At 41.6% G+C, this 24,352-nt stretch overlaps 1 protein-coding gene across 5 annotated transcripts in view; it reads right to left on the bottom strand.

The window, feature by feature from the left end:
* Window positions 1–24,352, bottom strand: part of RAPGEF2 (Rap guanine nucleotide exchange factor 2) — a 331,016-nt gene that overhangs the window by 37,702 nt on the left and 268,962 nt on the right. For all 5 annotated transcript variants that reach the window (XM_065405517.1, XM_065405518.1, XM_065405519.1 and 2 more), the window contains 7 exons: window positions 12,864–13,041; window positions 9,607–9,743; window positions 8,836–8,994; window positions 6,338–6,490; window positions 5,794–5,958; window positions 434–541; window positions 123–326 (listed from right to left, as the gene is read on the bottom strand). In XM_065405517.1, the coding sequence (XP_065261589.1) occupies window positions 123–326; window positions 434–541; window positions 5,794–5,958; window positions 6,338–6,490; window positions 8,836–8,994; window positions 9,607–9,743; window positions 12,864–13,041 (1,104 nt within the window). The remainder of the gene's footprint in view (window positions 1–122; window positions 327–433; window positions 542–5,793; window positions 5,959–6,337; window positions 6,491–8,835; window positions 8,995–9,606; window positions 9,744–12,863; window positions 13,042–24,352) is intronic.

The raw sequence follows: 24,352 nt of genomic DNA, 5'->3' as shown, positions 1-24,352 counted from the left end.
ATGCAACAAGTTACATGGTAGCTCTATATGACAGCACTCATGGGGGAAAAAGGGAATAAAATAGCTCAACCAAAGACATTGAAATTTCAAGTATATACTTGATAAACTTTAAAATTATGTACCTGGTCACCACGTTTCAAGCCTGCTTCTGTGGCTTTGCTACCTAAATCCACACTGTCAACAAAGATTCCAAATCCCTTTTCTGACCCTCCCAGCAAGATAAAAGGCAAAGGGGCTTCTCGAGATGGCTTTGTTAATGTTATCAATCTTCGTTTAGCTTTAGCAGCACATGCAATATTTAATAGCCTCAGATGTCCACCCATTTTCTGCAGGGGGGGAAAAAAAGTAGCATAATAATGACATAAATATACAGAATAGCCTGAATACTCCTCCTTCCCAAATTCTTTTCCTTACAAAACCCCATTATTCTTACCTCTCTTTCCAAATTGTTCTCAAATTCCTCTAGAAATCGAGTCATAGCAGGATCTCCTTCAAAATCATTGAAGTGATTGTTCACCCACAACAATACTACCCGTGTAACCTGTAAGTCAATTAATAATATAAAACTTTATCCTGGTACACATTCAGAGAACAATTCTATTTCTAAAGCTTTTAAACAGGTTATTTTCCAGTTTCCATGTATTTTAGTTGTGAAAACTGAGAATTTTGCTCAAGGCCAACTCCACTGACACAACATTTTACCAGCAGGTCACCAAGGAGACGTAAAATGAGCAAAGACCTAAAAGTTCTTGGAAAGTTCACAGTTGTTCAAAATGGTAATGCTGGTTACATCAAACTTGTCAGAGGGTAGAAAATTAAGTCTGCATTTACATAGTTCACTGCAATTCCTGACATGTATACAAACATGAATTGGTGTGAAAGCCTTTCTATGTATGTGTTGTTGTGGCAGTTGTTTATCAATGAGCTATACATTTCTTGCATTTTAAGAGAATGGCAACTTCCATAAGGAGGCAGGGTTTACTCTACTCTATTTTAAATCATTCCATATTTTATTCTCTAGCCTTTAGACAAAAAAGCCATTAACTTCATAAGGAGTGTGCCTCTGTAAGAGTGTGTAAAATAGGTCTTTACAAAAGGCAGAAGAGATAAATTAACTTTACTAGTGAATGAATTTATTCTTAATTGTCATCTTTACAACAGAGCTTGGCTTGCTTTCTTACTTTATCTTTCTGACTTCCCATATTTTAAAACTACAATTTAAGACTATACTACAGAAAAGACTCCCTTATGGCAGCACCACTATAGCTAAACATCTGTCAGGAATTCAAGTACAATACAGCTAGCTGTAAACTTTTACTCTATCCTGCAACTTGACCTATGAAGTTTCAGTCAGCAGCATTTTCCCCCCATTGATTTAAAACCAGATTTGGTTCAATCAACATATTTTATGTTCTTAAAATGCAAAATAGTAACCAAAATGATGACTGTATTACTTCTGTCATGTTGACAAAGTGAGTTACTGAGAAAAAAAAAATACTAAGCATCACCAATAGCAGCTTTTCATTAATAAAAACTTGTGCAGATTTTAATCATGTGAAGACAATACAACTGCCATGTACTTACACAATACCAAAGCCACTTTTGTGTTAATGATCTGAGATTAAAGCATCTACAAATAGACCTTGACATGAATTGGAGCTGTATGGTCTATTGTGTTAAGGATTCTCAGAGTCCTCAAGTAGATTCCTACTTATCTACAAAAGCAAGCAAATTTACCATAATAGCTCAAATTCATAACACTGAGACTAATTAACTATTTTAGGGGTTCCTAACAATGAGATAATTGCACATGTGTGCTGCAGTTCCTAAGCAAACGATGTGGGATAAGGACAGGATTGTAGCCTTAACAATCCACAGCCATGCTTTTCAGATTTATTTTTAAAACAAGTCACACTTACAGGTGGGTTAAATCTTTTTGAAATTTTATGGATATATAATTCATTGTTTTAACTGAACAAAACTTGGCATTTCTATGTTGTAAATACAAGTAGCCACAGAATCTAAGGTTTATTTTTTTTAATTTGAAAACTATTGTACAAAAGCATATAAGAAACTGCTTTACAAAATCTTTTAGAACACTAATCTAAATTTTAGTGGTTTTATTTTTTATTCGGTGTGGCATGGTCGGAGGGAGGAGGAGGACAGAATCTGTTGAGCTGAAGATTTCACAGCTTTCCTTTCTGACACTGAAGTATAATCAGCGCCTGTGGTGCTCCATGATTTCATGGAATTACTTTTCTATCCTGCAGAATGGGCCATTTACACAAAATTCCTAGTTCTATTTTAAGGCTTGGAATTTTTTTTTTTTTTTTAATCTTCCCCACCTCCCTGTTCAAAATTTGAGCTACTCTTACTGCAATGTAAGCCATTATTTAATCTCACATTTGAAGAGATTAATATGGCAGCTCCAGGTCATCATAAACTGCATGTTTTAATTTATTTTTTCATTAATTTATTTTGGGAGGGGAGAAGAGTTATACTCTACTTATTTCATTAAATGTATTTTATATTTTAAATGGCTATTTAAAGCTTTTTTTTATCTGTGTTGAATGAGGTTAGATGGGAAGAAATTTTATATTGCTTTCATAATACTAAACAGTAGTATGCTAAACTATTATTGGACAAGAAAGGACAAGTTTCCAGTATCAAAGTCGATTTTTTTATGAAAAGGTTATTATGCAGAGTATAACAAGGACCTTTTATTAAAGGGTTTCAATTTATTTATTAGAATAAATTTAAATGACAAAATGTATGGTTACAGATTAGGGGGATAAGTATGTAAGACAATGCACATTAAAAACAATTGTATAACAATATTTTTTTCCCTTCAATAAATATAGAGGAGGCAACAGAATGAGATAGAAAGAAAAAGGGGGGAAAGAAGAGGGACAAGACATATAAGTGTAGGTTTGGGACAGAGAAGGAACTAGTGTTGAAATATACTATAATGACAATCTCAATATAGAAATCACAGTGGATGTCGTAAGTTACTGACAAAATAGACATTGCACTGAAAAGAGCTGTCTACTGATGGACAAAAGGGGTATACATTAAAAAAATCCCTATGTTCGAAGAACATAACATAAGAACGGCCATACTGGGTCAGACCAAAGGTCAATCTAGCCCAATATCCTGTCTTCCGACAGTGGCCAATGCCAGGAGGGAATGAACAGAACAGGTAATCATCAAGTGATCCATCCCCTGTCGCTCATTCCCAGCTTCTGGCAAACAGAGGGTAGGTACACCATTCCCGCCCACCCTCGCTAATAGCCATTGATGGACCAATCCACCATGAATTTATCTAGTTCTTTTTTTAACCCTGTTATAGTCAAAGAACATTAAGGTTGCAAAGTCAAGCACCCAAAAGTTACCAAAAATTGTTTTGTGCAACCTTAATTCACCCCCCTTGTACCTCTCTCCCCAACTGGCTCCCAGTCCCAGTCTCCTTAGCCCAATTCCCAGTTCCATTTTCCATCTCCTCTCGTCATGTGTCCAGGCTCAGTCTGCCCTAACTCCCAGGTGTCCCTGTCCTCATCTACTCACCTTTGCTCCTCTCCCTCCAGGTCTGGCTCTTGCCCCCTCTGCATTTGAATAGAGAACCTTCCTCCTCCACACTGTCTGGGCTTCAGTAGGTCGTAGTTACTGAGCACTCAGAAGAGATGGGTTCATTGTTTTCAATTCTGGTGCCAACTGCAGAAAAAGTCCTGCTCAGCCCTGGCCTGGAGCTCACTCAGTGCAGAGGGAATCTTCTGGGAATGTGGCATTGGAGCTTGAGCAAATCATACTAAAATTCTGGGGTGGATTTTCATGGGACAGCAAAAGCCACATCCCTCACATGAAGGCCGACCAAATTTCATGGCAAATTTCAAGTCCCTGTTCTAAAGTTGTGCGGGGGGGGGGGGGGGGGAGGGGGGGGGAGGAGAGAGAACGGACGACTAGACCCGCTTAAAGAAAAGTTCATCCTAATTTTTTAACATGGGCAAACAATGTATTTTCTCTAACCTCATTTACAGAAACAACTGAACTGTTTTAGTTGAAATTCTTCCTCCCCCACTTACCCCCGCAACCTCCCCTAAAAAAAAAAAAAAAAAAAAACAGCCTGAGGTAAATATCTGGCATACGCAATTTCACCCAAACAGTTAAAGTTTGGCAAAATTATAAGCAACTGAAAACAGGATTTTATAAAGTGAAGTACTGGGCAAACTTAACTGTAAACAGTGTTATCTGCCCCATATATAATGGACCTGATTCTCCAACTTTATACTCTTGATTTCAATGGAGCTACCCCAATTTTCACCATGTAAAGTGAAGGGAGAATCAAGCCTGGTGTCTTTCTGCTTTTATTTATATTTAAGAAAATTGTTAGAAGAAAGTGTTTGCCAAATTGCATTAAACCATTATTGTGCACAGAAAACAAGGAAATATTTCCTGCTATAGATTTAGGCCCTAAGTTACCGCAGAACTATATTGGACTGCCCCCAATATAGTTGGGGGTCGGTCCTGGGGCCGGTTTTCTTCAACATCTTTATTAATGATCTGGACAATGGGATAGATTGCACCCTCAGCAAGTTCGCGGATGACACTAAGCTGGAGGGAGAGGTAGATATGCTGGAGGGTAGGGATAGGGTCCAGGGTGACCTAGACAAATTGGAGGATTGGGCCAAAAGAAATCTGATGAGGTTCCACAAGGACAAGTGCAGAGTTCTGCTCTTAGGACGGAAGAATCCCATGCACCGCTATAGGCTGGGGACCTGGGGATTACAGTGGATGAGAAGCTGGATATGAGTTAGCAGTGTGCCCTTGTTGTCAAGAAGGCTAACAGCATATTGGGCTGCACTAGTAGGAGCATTGCAGCAGATCGAGGGAAGTGATTATTCACCTGTATTCAGCACTGGTGAGGCCACATCTGGAGTATTGTGTCCAGTTTTGGGACCCCCACTACAGAAAGGATGTGGACAAACGGAGAGAGTCCAGCAGAGGGCAATGAAAGTGATCAGGGGGCTGGGGCACATGACTTATGAGGAGAGGCTGAGGGAACTGGGCTTGTTTAGTCTGCAGAAGAGAAGAGTGGGGGGGGGGGATTTGATAGCAGCCTTCAACTACCGGAACGGGGGTTCCAAAGAGGATGGAGCTTGGCTGTTCTCAGTGGTGGCAGATGACAGAACAAGGAACAACGGTCTCAAGTTGCAGTAGGGGAGGTCTAGGTTGAATATTAGGAAAGACTATTTCGATAGGAGGGTGGTGAAGCACTGGAATGGGCTACCTAGGGAGGTGTCCTTAGAGGTTTTTAAGGCCCGGCTTGACAAAGCCATGGCTGGGATGATTTAGTTGGTGCTGGTCCCGCTTTGAGCAGGGGGTTGGACTAGATGACCTCCTGAGGTCTCTTCCAACCCTAATCTTCTATGATTCTATGACTATTGTCTACTGAAATACTGAGGATTTTAAAAAGAGGATTGATACTTCTACAACCAATTATTTAATATACAGAGTTGACTGAAGTATGGGTACATGAGTGATAAAATACCTCCCACGCTCCCCCTTTAGTGTTTAACGGTAGTGCCTTACACTTTTTTAATAACTATTTGCCTGATTTAGCATACATTTTCTACAACCAACATTTCCTCATATACTATTAGCTGGTTGTTCGACCAAATCTAGTTATTCTGGTTTAAAGCTACAAATATTTTTGTAATTTTTATTTTTATCTTAATAATTTGTATTTAAATACACATGAGTTCACAATCGTAAGTTTTAAGTAGTCATTTTTTCAACCTTATCCCTGAGGCTAGGGTCATTGAACCACTCCAACAATTTCTTGCCCACTTCCATTGGGCTGGAAAGAAAGGTCCTGTAGGTCAAAAGGAAATCCTCTATAAATGTTGGATCCACCACTGAGTGCTCTTCCACCAAATGCATTGTTAACCTTTCTGATGTTCCCTATAACAAATAAAAGCTTAATTATTAACTAGCATGAATGCTTTTTTATTTTCATCTAACATCTTGATGGTACACTAAATGTAATAGTATCATTAAGCCTATCTAGTCACCAATGTGTTAAACAATAAAAAATAGCTTGACCATTGCAATAAAGAGATTGATAAACTTTACTAAATTAAAACAATCAAAGAACCCTGAAATAACAGCAATTTTTTTGTGTTTAATTTTGAATAGCTTTTTAGCTCTTTTATTTAAGAATCTTTGGAAAGCTTGTATTTCAAATATATGGCTGAACTAATTCTGGACTTGGGTCACCAAGGAAGAGCTCATACAAATCTACAAAGCATCTGGTGGTTGTTGTGTTTTTTTTTTTTTTTACCTTGATGACAATGTGACCCTTTCTTGTTCCAGTGCGATCAAGCTCCCTGTGCTCCTTCACCATAACAATCTCCCCCTCCTCTTCTACCTTCTGCATGTTTTTTTCCACTTGATTGAGGATGCGGCAGTAATCTTGTTGGGCTATGCAGACAAACTGGAAAGAATCATCAGGCATAGACATTAAAAGGTACAGATTTCTGAGACCTCAGAAAACTGTCTGGACTTAAAATACAAGTATTCTATGATTACTGAAGATAAAGTAACTTCTCAGGCCATGGATGGCCAAAATTGTCTTTCTAAGAGCTCTGCTGTAGTAAACAGCTGAATAAGCAAGTGTGATAATTCCACTATAATTTTTGCCTCAGGAGAGTGCAAGATTCATCGATTCAAGATGATTTAATATCTCCATAGAATATTCATATAGTTGCATTTTCTCCGCCAATAAAAGTAAATCCCACTTGCAAATTTTTCCTCAAGGAAACCTCTTCCTCCTCCTCCTCCTCTTCAGGGCCATTTAAAAAGGGAACAACGGAAGGAAAACCCTATCCATAATTATGGTACCACTATTGCTATGGGTAAGCGAACTTTCACTTTTATTCTTTGAGTAATCATAAATATATTAAGCCAGCCATTAAGAAAATTCTACCATTCTAATTTATGAGTAGCATAGATACACAGAAAATAATTATCGTATATACTCTATCATAAGCCGGTTCATTTATAAGCTGACCCCCAAGATGGATAAGTAAAAATGGAAAATTTTTATAGCCCGCTCATAAGCCGGCCCTATAATTCAGGGGTCAGCAAACTTTGGCTCCTGGGCCATCAGGATAAGCCGCTGGTAGGCCAAGATGGTTTGTTTACCTCGAGCGTCTGCAGGCACTGAGGTAACCTAAGTAAACAAAGTGTCCCGGCACGCTAGCTGCTTACCCTGACGGGCCGGGACAGCAACTGGTGGGGAAATGTTTTGGTGGTGGGAGAAGCTGGAGCTCAGGGGAGTAACCCCTGTGACCACCCCTCACATGACCCCACCCCTAGCCACACTCTCCCCATCCCATCCCTTACCACCTTACCTGGGGAGGATGCCTCTGGCCTGGCTGGAGCTGCTCCGGCAGGCCAGTCTGGGCGGCGCAGCCACAGCATGTTCCAGAGGCCTGGGCCGGGCGGCATGGCCGCAGCGTGTTCCGGCGGGCTGGGCGGCGTGGCCACAGCCTGCTCTGGGGGGCGGGGCCGAGTGGCACGGCTGCAGCCTGCCAGCCCCAGAGCTGCAGCTGCTTTGGAGGCTGGGGAGAGAGCAGCATGGCCCCGCCTCTTCCCTTCTGGCTGTGCTGCCTCTCCTTGCTCCCTCTGTTGAGGGGAGGGGCTGTGTCCCACCTCTCCCTCTCTATACCCGTTCATAAGCCGACCCCCTTCTCTGGTGCTTCCCTTTTTTACTAAAAAAAATTCGGCTTATGAATGAGTATATACAGTACTTTTAGATGAAAACATTTACATTCCAACATGGATCATTCCCTTTCAACATAAGACATCTATCTGTTTAATATGCAGCATTTTAAGGGAAAATGCCACTTATGAAAGAAAGCAAAAGAATCTCAACTTATATTTAAGCCAGCAACAAAAGTGCTATATAAATACATTAACACCACTAGTAATGCACTTGGATAATTTAGATATAACCCTTTACCCTTTACATTACATTAGTCAAAATATCAGACCGTGTCCACTGGACAATAGGCATATCTCCAGAAATTCACTACAAGTAAAATAATTTGACAAATGGTCCAAACAGAACCATAAATCCTTTTTCCTTTTAGACCCAGATGTTTTTCTCCTGGACTTTTGGTCACATAAATCCATTCATGCAGTAGCTGTGCATTTCATTTTATTACCTGGGGATGTCAAGCTCTAATTTGAACTAGAATAATTTTTTTATGAACAATTACCAAAAACTGAACTGACATTTCATTTGCAATCATATTAACCAAACATAAGGATACTGATAAATTATGCTGCTTTTTCTTGATGGGTCCTCTGACATTGTGTGTTTGAGACTTCTGATTGATTGCTTTGATGAACTCATGTGTTACCTTTATATTTTGCCCCAATATAATTCAAAATGAATTTAGTTTTTTTCAGGTCATTTCGTAATTAATATCAAATTTCCAGCACACACTACTAAACAGAATACTGTATTTCACCTTTGTCAATGAACTATTAGAAATGTGCTCAAAGACATTGCCCCAACTCAGCACAAAGCCATTCTTGCATTTAAAATGAAAGAAAAGAAGGAAACTGATTTTTGAATAAAATGTATTGGAGAGAAAATATCCCTGTTAAAATTACTCTATAAAACAATTCCAAGGCCTGTCTCTGCACCCTACCAGGTAAACTTAACATGAACTCTGCCACAAACACTTTTTAAAATGCAGGTACGTTGTAAGGACAGTACTATATAATTTATAATTGTGTTTTGCAAATATATATGGAGTAATACTCTACCTGGCAGTCATCCACTTTGGTTCTCATCACTCCTTTCATGTATTCCTTGTCCATGGTAGGGGAAACACCAAAACTGTTTCCCATACACAGTATCTCTGTTCTTCCATCAGGATATGTCACTTCCACAGAACCATTCAATATAACTGACCAGGAGTCCAGCTAGAAATCGAACAGTGCAGGATAGGTGAAAAGAACAATCACCTACTCACTTAGCATTTTAGCATGGTACTGTATAAACACTATTCCCAGAATTGCTTATACATTTTTAAAAAGTTAGTTTATTTTTAGCAACTATTTATGAAAACAAGAAAGGAGGAGGATGAACTAGTTTTCCTGAAAAATTATAATTCCTTCCATCTCTTTAAGGAATCTAATATTTAGCCTTTAATAAACTCTTGGAATTATAAAACCTATACAATTCATAAAACCCTTGGCAGTATTTAAATCATACTGAAAGATCAAAAATAAAAAGCATTTGAAATCAGCTCTGATCATTAACAATACATGTGTTTGTATAGCCTTTATTGAGAAAATTTTCCTAAGTTCTATTGCATGTATCTTGTAAATTGATCTGGGTGTTTAAACTGAAAAATCATTTGCAAATTGAACTGAATAAAACCATAATCAACACAACACAAAAGAGGCATACAAACAAATTACTTCCTAGTGCTGCTTTCCAGCAACTAAAAATTAATTTCCAAACTTCAAAAAAACAGTTTCCAGATTTTTTGACGTCTGCACAAAAGAAGATTCAAAGCAAATTCCACTGACCTCTTCCCCATCATTTAGTACTATGGTTCCTGCCCTCTCCACAACTGCAAATACCATCACAGCACAAAGTTCTCTCCTCACTGACATTGTCATGTTGGCAAAAGCAGGCAACTGATGCATGAATTCCAATAGTTGTTCTGTAAGAGAAAAAAAGCCCACTGAGTCATACACATCAAAACAACAAAACTAGGTAAAGGCAGCTCTTCAGAGAAATGCTTTAGTGTTCTTTAAGTTAAACTACTGTACAATGCTGTCTGTATACTGATAAATAATAATGTACAGAGAGCTGTTATAATTACTTGGGTTTTTTTGGCGACAGACAAGCTTATTATAATATCAATGAAAGATCTGTAAAGTAAAAGCCAGTATAATGAAAATATTGTAATGTAACCATGTGCCTTGAATACATCCAATGAAATCACAATGACTCCACAGAGCCATTGTAATAGTTCTATTAAAACCATGTTAGGTTCTTTTAATCAGAAGAAATTAAGTTTTACGAAGTATTTTTGTGGCAGTATCCTACACTTAAGCTGTCTACAGGACACTTGGATCCAAACAACAAAAAAGTATAATATATAACTAATAGAAACCCAATGTCCAAATAAGGACATTTAAAGATATATTAAGGCAGGGGTGGGCAAACTTTCTGGCCAGAGGGCCACATCTAGGTATGGAAATTGTATGGCGGGCCATGAATGCTCACAAAATTGGAGGTTAGGATGCGGGGAGGGGGGCTCCGGCTGGGGTATGGACTCTGGGGTGGGGCTGGGGATGAGGGGTTGGGGGTCCAGGAGGGTGCTCCAGGCTGGGACCGAGGGGTTCGGAGGACAGGAGCGGGCTCAGGGCTGGGGCAGGAGGTTGGGGCGCGGGAGGAGGTCAGGGCTGCAGGTTCCGGGCAGCACTTACCTCAAGCAGCTCCCAGAAGCAGCGGCATATCTCTCCTCCGGCTCCTACACGGAGGCACAGCCAGGCAGCTCTGCACACTGCCTGCGCGGCCAATGGGAGCTGCAGGGGTGGCGCTTGGGGCGGGGGCAGCATGTGGAGCCCCCTGGCTGCCCCCACGTATAGGAGCCGGGGGGGCACATGCCGCTGCTTCTGGGAGCCGCGCGGAGTGAGGCAAGCCCTGGACCCCGCTCCCCGACTGGAGCAGGGCAAGCCCTAGACCCCGCTCCCTGGCAGGAGCTTGAGGGATGGATTAAAATGTCTGGGGGGGGCCAGATACAGCCCCCGGGCCACAGTTTGCCCACCCCTGTATTACGGTAATAAGATGAGAGACAATTTCATAAAAGCAGGCAAGTTCATATTCTTAACCTTAGACAGCCCTTTTGGGTTTAGGTTTTACAATGATGTTTGCTATACAATCTCACACAATATAGAAACAGGACTCTGTTCAGAAGGACCAGTTAAAAGCATGGTTACAGTAATCTGAAGTGACTCTTTCAATGTCCTACTCTTCATGGGTAATCAAGTTTTATCTGATCCCTTTATTAACAAAAGTAAGCCTGTACTCCTTTTTACTCCTGTTAGCACTGCTGAATCAACACAGACATGAGAGAGTTGGATTCTGTCTGATCTCAACAAACAATTCTGCTGAGGATTCACACATGTAGCACAAAATTCTGGTTTTAGCCACACCTAAGCAACCCCAATAAAGAGACAACATTTGAAGGAAATGGTCTTGCACAGGTATAACTAAGGGTAAAGAATCTGGCCTGAAATACTTGTGATAACACATGGGCGCTCCCAGAAGCACAGGGAAGATCGGACCCAACTCCACAGGTCTCCTCCAACTGCAGGAACCTCTGAAGCTACTGCCCAATCCCAGAGCGAAGCAGGGGGAGGCACCCGGAGGTGGGTCTAGTCTTCCACCCCCCTTCTCCTCCCTCCAAGTGGCTCTGCAGGGGATGGACAAGTCCTGTTCCTCCCCAGTCCAGCCGGAGATAGTAGCCCCCTTTGGTGGGGCGCTCCTAGGAACAAGGGGACATCGGATTTCATAGGGAAGGGCTTAATTTCACGGTCCATGACGCATTTTTCATGGCTGTGAAATTGTTAGGGCCCTAATTGTGATCAACAGGAATTCATTTTCATTGACTTGATATGCAATTAGTATTTCCATTATTGTGACAATTTTTGTTAATTTCAAAATTCTCTAGAACTCTGTGAAAGCCTTTTCAGTCACCAGAGATTCTTACATGACACACAAGTCACTGGTGTCAAATTACAATCTGCAGTCTCTCAGCTCTAGCAGACTACAAGCATTAATATTCATCAATAGCACATTTATTTCCCCTTTTTTGTCGCACCCACCCTCTTTTTTCTTAAACAAGCATCTGTAATATATTAACTTGTAGGGTTGCCAGGTGTCCAGTTTTCGACCAGACTGTCCGATCGAAAAGGTACCTGTACAGTGTCTGGTCAGATATACCGATAGGACACCAACAGTCTGGTTACCATGGGGGATTGGGAGAGGCACTTGGTCATCAACCCATGCCAGCCCCTGCTCTGCCAGGGCTACTTCCTACCTGCATCTGATGGGCAGACAGGCTGCAGCTCCTATCCTAGCCCAGGAGCAGAGGGAGCCCATCTCGGTGAGGGGGGGGGGGGGGAGAGGTGGAGAGGATCAAGTGATGAGGAAGGGGGAGGGAGGAGAGCAGTGAGCAATGGGGGAAATGGGGAGAGATAAGAAAGCAGGTGTGGGACCTTGGGGGAAGAGGTGGAGCGGGGTGTGTGTCTCCAGTTTTCAGACATTAGAAAGTTGGCAACCCTATACTTGGGAACCAATAGCTTAAAAAAAAAAAATCTAACAACAAATTCAAGAATCCCATTTGTACTGTGGAAGAAGAGTATCTTAAATCATATCTTGCTATTTTCAAAACCTTGTGCTCCAACTGAATGTTTGCTTCTCTTTTAGGTTAATAGTATATTTTTGTGACATTAATTTTCAACCTAAAATCTATATCATGTCAGTGGTGTATCTAGTTTAAAATTAAATTGAGTTGCTTCATTAATTTTGTTTTCAGCTTAACTGTTATTGTTAGCATGATTATTTATTCTAGTTATCCAAATGTAACCTGTAAAATCAGTCATTTGGTATTTTAAACAATTAATTATTTCACATGAAGTTAGATATTTGTTACACAGATTCACTCTACTAAATTTGGGACTGAGAAACAAGTTAGAACATGTTAAATAATATTAGAGTGCCCCGAGGCTCAATTTCCCACTCCCTCCTGCTAGTTTTCATGCCAACTTACCAATGTCATCATCTGTCCTGTCTATTGGGTCTTTCTCCAGGCAGTCTCTAACAATATCCCTGCTCATCAGAGGGTCTGACGCCCTCTCAATGTCTTCTTCATCATCATCATCCTCAGAATCCACTGCAGTCTCTGGTAACCCACTCAGATCCATATCACCAGCCTCACTTTCTGTGGCCTAAATACACACACAGATAATTCAAATTAAAACATTCAGATGTGTCCTCTAAAGCCATTCTTTTCCACTTAAAATATGTAAATGAAGTGAATTTTACTCTGCTTTGTGGAAGATCAACAAGTCAATTTGACATACCACTTTTTGTTCTGATTTTTTCCTTCACTATATTTCTAAAAAAGGAAGACAGTAATTTTTTGAAACAGAATGTCTTTGGCAAGATTTAAGATTGGTCTGAATAAAGAACACATTTATATAAACATGTTATGTGCATTTTTAGGAAGCAGGTCTAAGGAGAAGAAGAGGACAATTTAAATTCACTAGGCCAGTTCTTTACAAAATGACTAAAAATGTAAGTTGTTAAATAAAACTAATATTAGAGATCTCCAAAAATTAGTGTTTGCAGGAACCTATCAATGTGGTATAAGTAATACTGTCATTAGTTCACAGAGAATATTGGTATCAACCAGTACTATCAAAATACCACTAAAGACTAAAATGGCTACTGTCTGTCTACATAGAAACTGTGTAAAAAAGCTCAGCTATGAAGTGGTGAAGCTAAGGTTTTTATTTATAAGTATAAAGGCATACGAATTTACAGATGTGGAAAACATGTGAAGTCAGTGCTGGAGCACCACAGAGGGAATACACAGAATATCTGCCAAATTTAATCTGCTTTAGATCCTATGAAAATGAACAAAAATCCAGCCAACACACAACTCGAGGTCATTAGTATAGGACCTAGAGGTAAATACATTTTAATTATTCAATTTTAAGACCAAACATTTAATAAATCCCATAAACATATTTGCCTGTCATTTCAGATTGAGCTGCTTTTTTCTCAGAACTTGATTTAATGCCACAGCAGCTGCTAAACCTCGCTTACTGTGATTTTTTTTTTTAAGAAACATAAGCTGCTAATGAGAATATTCTAAGCCACTGCTTCCCAAATCAGCACTCTCCGCCCCAAAGGAGTGTCAATTTCAGAGATTCTGGAGGTCAACAGCACAGTCAAATGCATTAATAATAATAAAAAAAAAGAATCTGGACACAGCAGACTTTACAGTTGTGATTCTCAAAAACCATCTCTTGTGCAAACAATGGGCTATACATTGGAAAGAACTGAAACTGTTCTCCAAAAACAGCAAAAGGGGAGACAGCACATAGCTGCCAAAGACAAACTTATGTTTGTCTTCTATACATCCTCACCTTTATGTCTATGTGGTTTTTTTTTAACTATTTAATACAAACAGTATCTTCTTTGATAAAATATAAAGTAAAATAAAATCATTTTTACTTAATTTCCCTCTCTTCTGATAAAAAAAATCAGTCTTGGTTTAGTGAGACTGCCGAGTATAAACCAACGGTACATTTTAAAATGGCAGCCGGGTGGCTCAACAGCTTGTTACACAACTCTGTAAGAACCTCTGATTCTGAAAGTGTCAATTCCGGTTACTGAGCCACTGACTAATTAATTGGTCTGATTTGCAAATCATGATATTGCTAGCAATTGTCATTCCCACTGGTCAGGACAAGGTTATGTTTTTCAAAAAGCATCATGGTTGACATGGATGCTAAATTTCAGTTAACTCTATTATACTAAAACAGAGAAACAGGAAATATTCTGTTACTAATTGATTATTTAAAACCCCTAATATCACTGTAATAATAAAAAAGCAACTGATTTTTGATGGATCACATGGTGCTCCAGCCAAGGGAACAGTTTGTAACAGAGGACTGTCTCTTTTATCATTTAATTCAGGGGTGGGCAAACTGCAGCCCGGGGGCCCCATCTGGTCCCCCAGATGTTTTAATCCAGCCCTCAAGCTCCCGCCGGGGAGTGAGGTCCGGGGCTTGCCTCAACCGCGCGGCTCCCGGAAGCAGCAGCATATGCCCCCTCTGGCTCCTATGCGTAGGGGCAGCCAGGGGGCTCCGCATGCTGCCCCCGCCCCAAGCACCGCCCCTGCAGCTCCCATTTGCCGCAGAGGCAGTGCGCAGAGCCGCCTGGCTGCGCCTCCGTGTAGGAGTCAGAGGAGAGACATGCCACTGCTTCTGGGAGCTGCTTGAGGTAAGCGCTGCCCGGAACCTGCAGCCCTGACCCCCTCCCACGCTCCCACCCTCCGAACCCCTCGGTCCCAGCCTGGAGCACCCTCCTGCACCCCTCATCCCCAGCCCCAACCCCAGAGCACATAGCCCCAGCCGGAGCCCTCCCCCCCGCACCCTAACCTCCAATTTTGTGAGCATTCATGACCCGCCATACAATTTCCATACCCAGATGTGGCCCTCGGGCCAAAAAGTTTGCCCACTCCTGATTTAATTGTTTTGCTGTCTTAAGATTGTATTTTAAAAAAAAATAGCAGTTTTTCCTGCTTTTTTCTTAGCTAAAACTATTGTGATGGACATAAATCTCTCAGGCCATGATATCCCCTTTTTCCTGGAGAACTCTGTCATCCTTTGGAGGATTGTGAATATGACACCGTTTTTGGCTGACAGCCTATTGGGGAGGGATAGGATGATCAAATTCAATTTTTAAGACTCAGTAACACTGTGCTCAATTAGCAGCTGGAAGATTTGTGACTCAGATTTGAGCTATGTCACAATCCCGCTCCTCAAATAGAGGGTAATAAGGACCTGATATTTCTAATATAAAAACAAGCAGGTAAGTGAGGTCATAATTTTCATAAACCACAAAGGAGCTGTAAAGTGATTACTTAAAATTATATTTCTTCTCTTAGTAATTCTACTGATATTTGTCTTCTTAGGTTAGTCAGACAACAGGCTTGGTTCTGTTCTCCGAAAAGCAGGTGTTTACTGAATATTACAATTTAGCAGAAGTGAAGAAGTTAGATAACCGGAAAGGTCTCTCTTTTTTTTTTTTTTTTTAAGCGTGTCATCAGTACATGGAATAAATCGCAGCAATCATTAAGGAACTGAAATCATTATAATATAGGAAGACACTGGAAAACTGGATTTTTAGCTTTCCAAAGAGGCATAATGGATTCATTTCCAATCCTGATGGTCAAGAGGTATGAGGCCTATAAGGAAAGTAATTGTGATTACCACCTTGAATACCCCCTTTGAAGGAAAGTTATTTACCTTATTATAACTGGAGTTCTTCAAGATGTGTAGTCCCTATGGGGGTACACAGGAACTCTAAGCACCTGAGAGTGAGAAGCCACTTCTGCTGTACCACACCTGCACATTCATTATCATTGTGCTCCACATCGAAGGTATCAGGGGCAGGGCTGACTAAAAGCCTCTCCAGTTCCTTCTCTACCACAAATCTTGTCATGATCCAAAGCAGAGGGAAGAAGGTCGAGCAGCTGAATGCAGACAGGGACCATACATCTGGAAGAACTACAGTTACTTTAAGGCAAGTAACTTCCCTTTCTTCTACGAGTACTGGTTCCTATGTATATTCCACTGTGGGTGACTCACAACAAGCACTCAGGGGAGGAGGGCATGTTAATGAAGTTTATAGAGCTGCTTTAGAACCGCTGCCCCCAAAGGATGTGTCAGTGAAGTAGTTTTGGGCCAAGACATAATGTCTCATGCATGTGTGGCTCGAACTCCACATAGTGGCCCTGTAAATATCACGCAGGGACACCTCTTGAAGTGATGCTAAATGAGGCTGCATGTACCCTTCTAGAGTGAGCCCTTATCCCATGAGAAGGAGGAAGTTGTGCCAACTAATAGAGTAAGAATGAGACTCTTTGAGAGAATATAGCTTGTCCTCACACTCATTCTGCTTTGGCAACCAATAGTCTAGGAGATTTCCTGATCTGTTTCGTTCTCTGCAGGTAAAATGCCAATACTTATCTCATGTTGAGGGAATGAAATCTCTACTTGCTAGACGTATGGGGCTTCAGGAAAAACACAGACGTGAATTAACTGATTTTTGTGAAATTCCTGAACTATTTTAGGAGTGAATTTTGGGTTTAGGGGTAGCAAGATTTTGTCCTTGTGGAATATTGTGTATGATGGATTGGCCATTAGGTCCTCATGTTCACCTACCCTTCTGGGAAAGGTGATTGCAATGATGAACATGACCTTCACTGACAAGTGAGACACAGAGCACATACCTAATGGTTCAAAGGGTGGCCTAGAGTGCTGAAAGCACGAAGTTAAGATCTCCATGAGGGTTGTCTCCCTCCCCCAGCAGCAAGGTTTTGATCAGACCCTTCAAAAACCTGGCTGTTACTGGATGAGTAAAGATCAAGTAACCATCTGTTAGCAGGTGACAAACACTGATTGGTCAGATGCGAATCCATAGCAGGCTTCGGGAAAGGCCTGTCACCTTGAGAGCAAGGAGATAATCCAAAATAGCAGACTTATCAACTGTTTTTGGTGACAACGTTTTGCTAGACCCAGACAGAAAAACGTATCCATTTGGCTAACTAACATTTCCTGGTGGAGTCCTTTCTGCTATTAAGAATGGCTTGCACAGCATGAACATTTTCAGTATGATGCCCATCCAAATACCAAGCCATGAGATGAAGAGACTCCGGGTTGGGATCCTGGCCTTGCCATTCTCCTTGGTCAGAGATTCAGGAAGGAAGGAATGCTGACGAGCAAATGGGTTGACATTTGTCAGGAAAATGGGAAAGCAGAACTATCTAGGCCATTTGGAGGCGATGAAGATAACTCATACTCTGTCCTGTCCAATCCTCCATAGAATCTGAGAGAGTTGTAGGATGGGAGGAAAGGCATAGTTCCAGGAAAGCATCCCCTCTGGAATACTGTCATTGAACTTCTCTGGAGCAGTATATGTTGCACTACCTGTTTGCTTAGCAGGCAACAGGTTCCAAGCAGGGGTTCCCTGCTGAGTGAAGATGCTATCCACTACTGAACTGTGTAATTCCCACTTGTGGCAAAATGCCTGCTGAGGCTGTTTGCCAGCAAGTTTTGGGCACCCAGAAGTTAGACTGCACACAGGGTGATGTGGTTCTGGATATACCAGTTTCATAAATAGACCACTTCTATACACAGTGGAGGGATCTCACCCCTCCCTGCTTGTTTATATAGAAAATGGCTGTTATATTGTCCAATATTATCAGGTCATGCTGGGTTCGTATGAGTAGTAGGAAAACTTTGAAGGCCTCTCAAACTGCTCTCAGTTCCAGAAGAGCTATGTGCTTTCTGGCTTTGTGAGGTCTTAGAGTACCTTGCACAGTTTGATTGTTTACGTGGGCTCCCCAGCTTATCAGAGTGCATCTAATCATCTTGTCGAGCATGGGGGAAAGAAATGGAACTCCCACATACACAAGTCCAGGCCCCTCCACCACATCAGTAAGGCCCCGACCTTGAGGGGATTGTTCCTATGGTGTTCGTGCTGTGCTTGCTCCATGTATATACTGTTTGGATCCAAGCCTGCAGGCAATTAACGTGGAGTTTCGTGAATGGCATCATAGAAGTACATCACACCATATACCCCAAGAGAGGCAGACTGAGATTTGAGGGCTGTGTGTAACTAGATCTATAAGAGTGCCCTTGGTGTGAAATCTGTCCTTGGGGAGAGATGCCTTCATCTTGATCAAATCTAAGATTGTTCGTATAAATTCTATGGTCTGAGTAGCAGTCAAGTTAGACGTCTCTATGGTTGCCCAGGATCCCAGGGATGTTAGATGGTGGAGCAGCAGCAACAAGGCTGATGCTAAGACTTCCAGGCAAGACCTGCCAGTCAAAAGCCAGTCATCCAAGGATGGGAAGATGGGGGAACTGCCTCATCTGAGCTGAACAAGAACTCTGCTCTCTTTACCAGGACAAAGTACTACTTTTCTTCCCTCTTGGGGGTAGGAGCATAGGTAGGCAGTGTGAGCCATACAGCAACTGACAGTTCTAATATGGTTTCATTTACCAAGCTGGATCCCTTAGCCTGTAGGATATCCAGGAGCTTATGTTGAGAATCCTGGACCTCCTCTAAGAAGATCTGGAGCTATTCCACCTTAACAGCTCCTGAAATTGTCTACAATCATCTAGGGGAGATGGTGAGGCTGGAGCAACTGCCTCATCAGATGAGGATGATGATACTCTGGTTGGTACTGGAGGATTCAGCTCATCTTCCTCTTATTCCATAGGCTCAAGAGGCAGTCCTGGTTAACACTTGGGAAGAGAGCGGTGGTAAGACTCCTTGCTGGATCACACAGATTCCAGACAGCATGCATAAGTGTCACAAGGGACCCAATAAGGCCAGTATGATGGGTCAAAAGCAGGTTGTGGTGGTCTCCAAAGCAGTACCATCAGTCCTGAGGAGGAGGTCCCTGCTGGTGTGGCAGAGGCTGGTTCCAGGAGACCCATGATCTCCTGTCTGGGTTGATCTCTCTAGGTGGAGGTGAAGCTGGTTCCTCTGGTAAGTCCAATTCTCCTGACAATTAAAAGGTTGGATCAAGTTACATTAGCAGTGCTGTTGGTCCCCATGAGGGGAAACTGTGGCTAGTTGCCAGAAAGGAAGATAAAATTCTTCCAGAGTGTTTCCCTGGTGTTAGTATTTCCTTGGTGAGTATCAGTCCCAATAACAAGAGGAGTATGAAGATATCCTTTGGAGCAGTGTAAGTCACTGGCCCCTTCAGAGGTTGCATCTTGTCAGTCTGTACTGCCAGGCAGATTTAGATGTCGGTTCCTTATGGAGCCGTGACAGTACCATCAGTGAATGAGTCTCCAACCTGGTGTTTTTTGACAGCACCAGCAGTTTTCAGTTCTTCAGGAACCAGTGTTTAATTTTAGTTAGTACCACAATTGATGTTGAAGGTGATGCAGAGACTGGTGCCAAAGGAACCTTGTTTCTAGGTGCCTTCTGATCATGCCCATGAGGATAAGGAGGACCGCCTAAGTTCTCTCTTGGGTGTGAAGGCTCACCCAGCTTGGACAAGATTGGGGACGGATCTCTTGTCTTAGAAGGTCTTGGAAGGGATCTCCTTTTTTGTTTGTGAGAATGCCCCTTACTCTCATGAGAAGGCCCATATGAAAGTTTTTTCCTTCTGCTAGCTTTCCGCGCTGGAGTCAGACACAGTACTAGGGGGCACGGGCCTTAATGATTCTAGGTGAGGTATGGGGGTGGCCTCCCCAGTCTGGGTCTGACTGACAACTGTGTACTCAGTAAGGTGCTTCTGAAGCCAAAGTTCTCTCACCTGCCACATTTATCAGGGAAAACAGCAGCAGATATTGCACTTTAGCCAAGATAGGAGCTTCTCTGAGGCAACAGAGCAGTGGTCCCCAAACTTTTTACCTCATGCCCCACCTTGAGTCCTGTCCACACCCACTCCCTTGAGCTGGGGCCGGGAGTGGGGCCATGGCTTCAGAAGGTGGGGGGGACACAGACGGGGTAAGGGAACCAAGACTGGGGCCACAGCAGATACTGGGATCAGCCACCAGGGCCCTGGGTCAGCTGCCAGGGCCAGCAGCCAAGTCTGGGCCAGGAGTGGAGCTGGGTGGCGCTCCCTTCCTGCCCCACGGGGGGCTGGCCTGGGCCCCAACCACCCCCCCCCCTTAAAATATTCTGCTGCACACCCCACAGTTTGGGGACCTCTGCAATAGAGGCACTGACTGAAAAGGAGGAGACGATAGTTTTTGAAGCCAGTATCCTAAGTATAATTTAAATCCCATGCTGGGAGACAGGCAGGGTTCCTACTGTAAGGATTCTGACACTAACTGGGGAACTATCAAAACACTAACAAAAAAACCTCAGAATATAAAACTGAACATTTACAAGAAGAGAAAGGATCAGCTCTGGATACTGGAGAATTCCAACTCAGGACATGTAGCGGTCAGAAGGACCTGGAGAGGAAGCTAGTTCACCCCGCCCCTTATATCTTTGGTGTGGAGCACAAGGAGAGCAGGGGCACTGGCACGGACCAACAGAAACTGCTTGCAAGAATTCCCCGATCTCAGGAGCATGGACCACATGCATATCCCCATAGCGGAATACACATAGGAACCAGCACTCTAAGAAGAAACACACACACCCCAATTCTGACATTTTAGCAGGTGCTCTCATGAAATCAATTAGAACTAGGAAACACTCATTCATACCATCTGATAATACACCATCTTTATAAGGATACAGATCATTAATCTCTAATATTAGCAGTTCATGAGATCCACTCAAATTCATGTCACACTAAAGGAATCAAAAACAAGAGCAATCAGATCTTTTAAAAAAAATCACTTTACCCATCAGGGATAGAAATATTTTTGCTGACCACTGCGAACACTTTGAGAAATAGTAATTTCCTCAAGCCCACCCCCAATACAAGAATCCTACTTTGGTGACCAAAAAGAAAAAACTCAAGATCAACCATTTAATCTTTCTTTTTTTTTAAGTCTCTACAAAAGTACCTAAAATTAACTGCTCCAAATAGGGAGCTTCAAAGACAGTTTCAGACATCTTTTTATCTGAAAATAGATGTTTGACAAAACAGTAAATATTTACTCATCTCAAGCAGTCCAAGACATTACCAGGTTGGCCACATCCAAACGCTTGCTTTTGGAGAGGTATACCAATTAAAACTAAAGAATTGCCTTAAGATTTTTTCACACAACTGAATTTAAATGCAACTTCACAACATACCTCATTAGTGCGTGCTTCTAGATATCAAAGAATCTGCAACCAGATGCAACATAAAATGTATCTGTGAAAGCAGGTTTTACAAAGTTAATTAATCTCTTCTACAGCTGAAATCAGGGGTGGATGAATGTACAATATCCCCATAAGGAATAGAGCAGCAGGCCTTAATTTATTAGCTGCGATCACCACAAATTAGAAACTTGACACTGATTTTTAGAATCAGTGCAGCTCTTAACTTTGTTTTAAAAAGTAAATGTGTAATATACACCTCTACCCCGATATAACGCGATCCGATATAACACCAATTCGGATATAACGCGGTAAAGCAGCAATCCGGGGGGGCGGGGCTGCGCACTCCGGTGGATCAAAGCAAGTTGGATATAACGCGGTTTCACCTATAACGCGGTAAGATTTTTTGGCTCCCGAGGACAGCGTTATATCGAGGTAGAGGTGTATAGGGTAAGTATTGTCACCTGTTTTCTGTAATGGAAACTGCTGAATGCCCTTGTAAGGTGATAATGTTTTCACCCCTCAGCTCATAGTATTACTAACCTGATCTCTCACCTGTGTACAACAGAAGTAGCCCACCTGAGTCAATGGATAGAATCAGGCCCATTAGCTTAGTACATTAAGATCTAAATAACAAAATCTATAATTTATTTATTTAACTAAATTCTGAAATCTCTGGAGTGTTTACTTTCAACTATGCCATACTATATGTGAATCCTATAAAAGAGGTTGCACTTATAAGCAAGGTCAGATTACTGTTCAATATTCTTTATGTAAAATAAGCTTGCCATGCGACATCACTGCTAAAATGTCCATCTTCTAACACACTGTAAATAAAAAAAACCAAAAAACAAATTTTAGACTAAGGGGGAACCTGATAATAGTCTTCAGACATGGTAAGGGCTGGTATAAAGAGGATGACAATCAATTGTTATCTATGTCCACTGAAGGGAGGACAAACAGTAATGGGGCTTAATCTGTAGCAAGGGAGATTTAGGTTAGATATTAAGAAAAACTTTTTAACTAGGGTAGTTAAGCTCTGGAATAGGCTTCCGAGGGTGCTTGTGTAATCCCTGCCACTGGAGGTTGTAAGAACAGGCTAGATACATACCTGTCTGGGATGGTCTAGATTTACTTGGTTCTGCCACAACACAAGGGGCTGGAATTGATGAACGTTCAAAGTCCCTTCCAGCCCTACATTTCTATGACTCTACGCTATTTAGGCCAGGGATTGTCTTCTACTGTGTGCGTGACAGTATAATAATGATCCTGATTTGATGACTCAGACACAGTGATAACTGTGGTCTAGTTAAGAACAAAGGGCAATTCACAAATACAAATTTAACCAACTATATTTTGTAGAAGTAGCAAAATGTACTATTTTATACTAGAATGTAAATATCTTTATCAGATTTTTTTTTAAATAATGAAAAATGCCAAAAGCAACTGATTAAGTGTAATTAAATAATTTATCCAAAAAATGATAAGACATAAAAATATAATGACTAATTAAAATAATTCCATATAAACAATAAGCACTCAAAGTGGGAAGAATTTTAGTTTTCCCTCAGAACACACCTAACAAGTTTGCACATGCCAACACGTATATTAATTTACTGTCAAAATACACCAGTTGTGTATTTTGGTCTCCTCCTTGCTAGAGCCACTCCAGAATTTCTTCAAAACTACACTGCAGACAATGTAAAGTCCTTCAAATTTAGCGGATTCAGTTTGACATTACAAGTTTGCAGGATCCTCTTGCAGGCATATTAAAATCTTTCAATTGATCTGTTTCCAGATTTGTGTCTTCATGAATGAGGTTATGAGGTATGGGGAGTGCCTGTGTGTGGACATGAAGATGTGACGTGGTAGTGGCATGTTTTCCCATGTGTTGTAGGGGAAATACTTGGACTGGTCCCTATGAGTATGTCTATACAGCAAAGAAAACCCCACAGCTGGCCTATGCCAGCCAACTTGGGCTCTCAGGGCTCAGGCTGCAGGGCTGTTTCATTGCTGTGTAGACTTCCGGGCTCAGGCTGGAGCCCGAGGCCTGAGCCCGGAAGTCTACCCAGCAATGAAACAGCCCCACAGCCCGAGCCCAAATCATCTGGCACAGGCCAGCCACAGGTTTTTCTTTGCTATGTAGACATACCCAGCAGTTTCTTTCTAAAATCTACTGGTTTCTGTCAGGGCCTAAAAAATCCAGAAGGCACCATGCAGATATATAATATATGTTAACACTTAAAAGATGTTCATGATCAAACTCCACAGAAGCAAATGCATTCTGTAAGCATGTTGTCCTCTCTGACTAAAGACCTAGGAAATTTGAAAAATAAATTAGCTTTCTAAATACATTAAAAGCAGGCTACAATTTGTTTCATAACAAAAACCTGGTTACAACCTAAACTGTGAAGTGAACAGTGCTTCTCCATAATCTGAGGTTTCTAGACCAAGCCATTTTAAAGATACGTCTTTCCAGAGAAAAGTAGACGACTTTTCCAAAAGTGAAAAGTCCTTTCCCATCCATCACAAAACAGTTCCATATCTCAGGAAGTTCTGCCCAATGAACCTTAAATAAAAAAAGAAAAATTTTGGCTGTGATGCAATAATTCATGACAAATTTTAGAAACAGAGGAAATTTGGGGTCTGGAGGACCTCCCAGATAAGTGGGAAGCAAGGAGGACATATAGGTAAACTCTCCTGTCCAGGGAACTAAGAAGCCATCACAAACCCAAGCATTTA

This window comes from Emys orbicularis, chromosome 5, assembly GCF_028017835.1.
Source record: "Emys orbicularis isolate rEmyOrb1 chromosome 5, rEmyOrb1.hap1, whole genome shotgun sequence".
Classification (NCBI taxonomy): Eukaryota; Metazoa; Chordata; order Testudines; family Emydidae; genus Emys; species Emys orbicularis.
The sequence above is the reverse complement of the archived record's forward strand: the minus strand, read 5'-3'. Positions and strand labels throughout refer to the sequence as shown.